Source organism: Notothenia coriiceps, unplaced genomic scaffold, assembly GCF_000735185.1.
Source record: "Notothenia coriiceps isolate Sejong01 unplaced genomic scaffold, NC01 NC01_scaffold00019329, whole genome shotgun sequence".
In the NCBI taxonomy this organism is placed as follows: Eukaryota; Metazoa; Chordata; class Actinopteri; order Perciformes; family Nototheniidae; genus Notothenia; species Notothenia coriiceps.
In genome coordinates, this window is record NW_011352030.1 from 1 (window position 1) to 2,214 (window position 2,214).

Here is a 2,214-nt window from a genome sequence, read left to right on the forward strand (position 1 = left end):
GTATATAAATATATATATGTATAGATATACATATATATATTAATGCTGTCAAAATTATCGCGTTAACGGCGGTATGGCTGGGGTAGTCTACACCCATACGAAGAATGGCTTAGCCCCACATGAAAATGATGTTAAAGTAAGCAAAATAAAGTCCCCCAACTCGCGGGGTAAATCCCACAGACAGCAGTTAGTCAGATTGATTTCAGTAGCCACTTGTCTGGAAATACCAAAGACTAGAAACGGTTTTGAAAACTTTTGTCACGTAGTGATCGTCTTCTCAATAGAACATCTTTGATAATGTCTTCTGGCCAATCAGAATCAAGATAACGGCGTGGTGTTGTTGCAGGAAGTCCTGACGGAGAATACTTTAGCTGTAGAACAGGGGTGCACATAACTGGTATGCAGGTTATGTGCGTAATCTGAAATGCGTACCGTCTCTTGTGTCACAAAGCACATTTGCGTACCGACGTACTTGTGAAGCTTTTCCAGAAGGCGGTTAGATCACCGGACGACAGAGTCGGTCTCCGTGTGCAGAGACAGGGCTGCTGTTAACGTCGGTCTGTACGACGGAATTGTGAGAACTGGAGAACTGCGCTAAAACAGCTGATCACAACGTTCACACTCTGTGGTCCTGAAGTACTCCACTAGCCCCCCCCCGTCGACTTTCCTGAAGTACTCCACTAGCCCCCCCCCCGTCGACTTTCCTGAAGTACTCCAAATCCTCCTCACCTCGTTCTCAAAGTTGTACTCGTCGTCGTACGTCAGCTTCTTCATCACAGCCAGCAGGACGGCCTGAGGAGAGAGACGCAGAGTTTGGTGATCATCATCATCATCATCATCATCATCATCATCATCATCTATTAAACTATTAAAGGTTAGTATTATAAATCCTAATGAGAGACTCACCTCCAGGTTTGCTTTCTGCTGGTCAGTCAGCTGCGGGAGCTGCAGGAGCGAAACACAGACATCAAGAATACTTCCTGTTCCATATAGCTTTACGCTCATGTCTGATTGGTGGAGCTGCACTCTGACTATTCTCAAACGCAAGACAGAAAATCCCCAGAGAGGGTTCTGTGAACGTCATGTTGGTTGCAGGTAAACTGTTCGAGAAGCGGCGGAAGAATCTGAGAAATACCCAAAAATCTTCTGAAAATATGAAAACATTTAAAATAAAATGTCAAAAATGTGAAATAAATATCTTTAAAAATACCTGGAAAATGTGATTGGTCGAGGACCCGGAGGTCTGGCCTGTCCCTGATGGTTTCCTGTCTCTAAAGGCGGAGGCTGTTCTAAGCGTGCCGTGTGGATAAACGAGGCCGGCTCACCTGCTTGAGGACGTGCAGGTATTCGTAGCAGAAGCCCACGATGTTGGCGGAGATGTCGTCGTCCTCGTGGATCAGAAGCCGCAGCAGAAGAGGAACCTTGCTCTCCAGAGCCTGCAGAGCCTCCGCAGCTTCTTTAACGTTCCCGTTCTTAGACAGCTTGCTCCAGCTGAGCACCAGACTCTGACCCATGCCGTTCACCAGGCGCGAGAACTTAGCCAGGAAGTCCACGTCCTCCTCCTGAGAGAGGGGGGGAGGGGGGGGGAGAACGGCAGCAGAAATATATTTTAAAAATACCTGGAAAATGTGTAAAAACTGTCCCAAAAAAAAGTCAAATGAATTCTGGAAAAAGAGAAAAACGTGATGAGATTCTATATTTTTTCTAATCTGGAAAACAATGTTTTAAATTGATTTTCTAAATGTCCCAAAACTAAATTTCATCTAAAATTGTGTAAAAGATTTCTGGAAAATGTTGGACAGAAAACTGAATATTTTTGCAAAAATGACCAAAAAATTCCAGGAAAAAATGAAAAAAATCTCAGAAAAAGGTTTTTAAAAATCTAACATATTGTTGTCCTAAATGCAGACAGGAAGCGGAGGAGGGAGATCAACAGGCACCAAAGAGGATGCTTGTTCTAAACACACACGTAGTTTTAATATAAGTACTGCGGACAGAGATCTTTCAAACTCTGTCCCAGGCGCTCAGAACTGAACTGGATCCAAATCCTCTGGCTGCCATGTTTGGGCTTAAAGGACAGGAGAAGCATTTAACTGCAGAGCGGGGGCCATCTCAGGGGGGGGGGGTCAGGTCTTCACTTCTATGCTCAAACAGGACTTTCAGGAAGCCGTGGGAACATTCTAGGAGACCTGCCAAGGCACACGAGGGGATAGG

General features: G+C 45.0%; 1 protein-coding gene across 1 annotated transcript; it reads right to left on the reverse strand.

Moving 5' to 3' along the window:
• Window positions 1-700: 700 nt before the first annotated feature.
• Window positions 701-1,562, reverse strand: LOC104951858 (exportin-T-like; the record flags this gene model as incomplete). Its single annotated transcript, XM_010778592.1, has 3 exons — window positions 701-792; window positions 907-945; window positions 1,326-1,562. Coding segments are annotated over 3 exons (368 nt in total), but the record flags the coding sequence as incomplete, so codon positions are not given.
• Window positions 1,563-2,214: the final 652 nt, after the last annotated feature.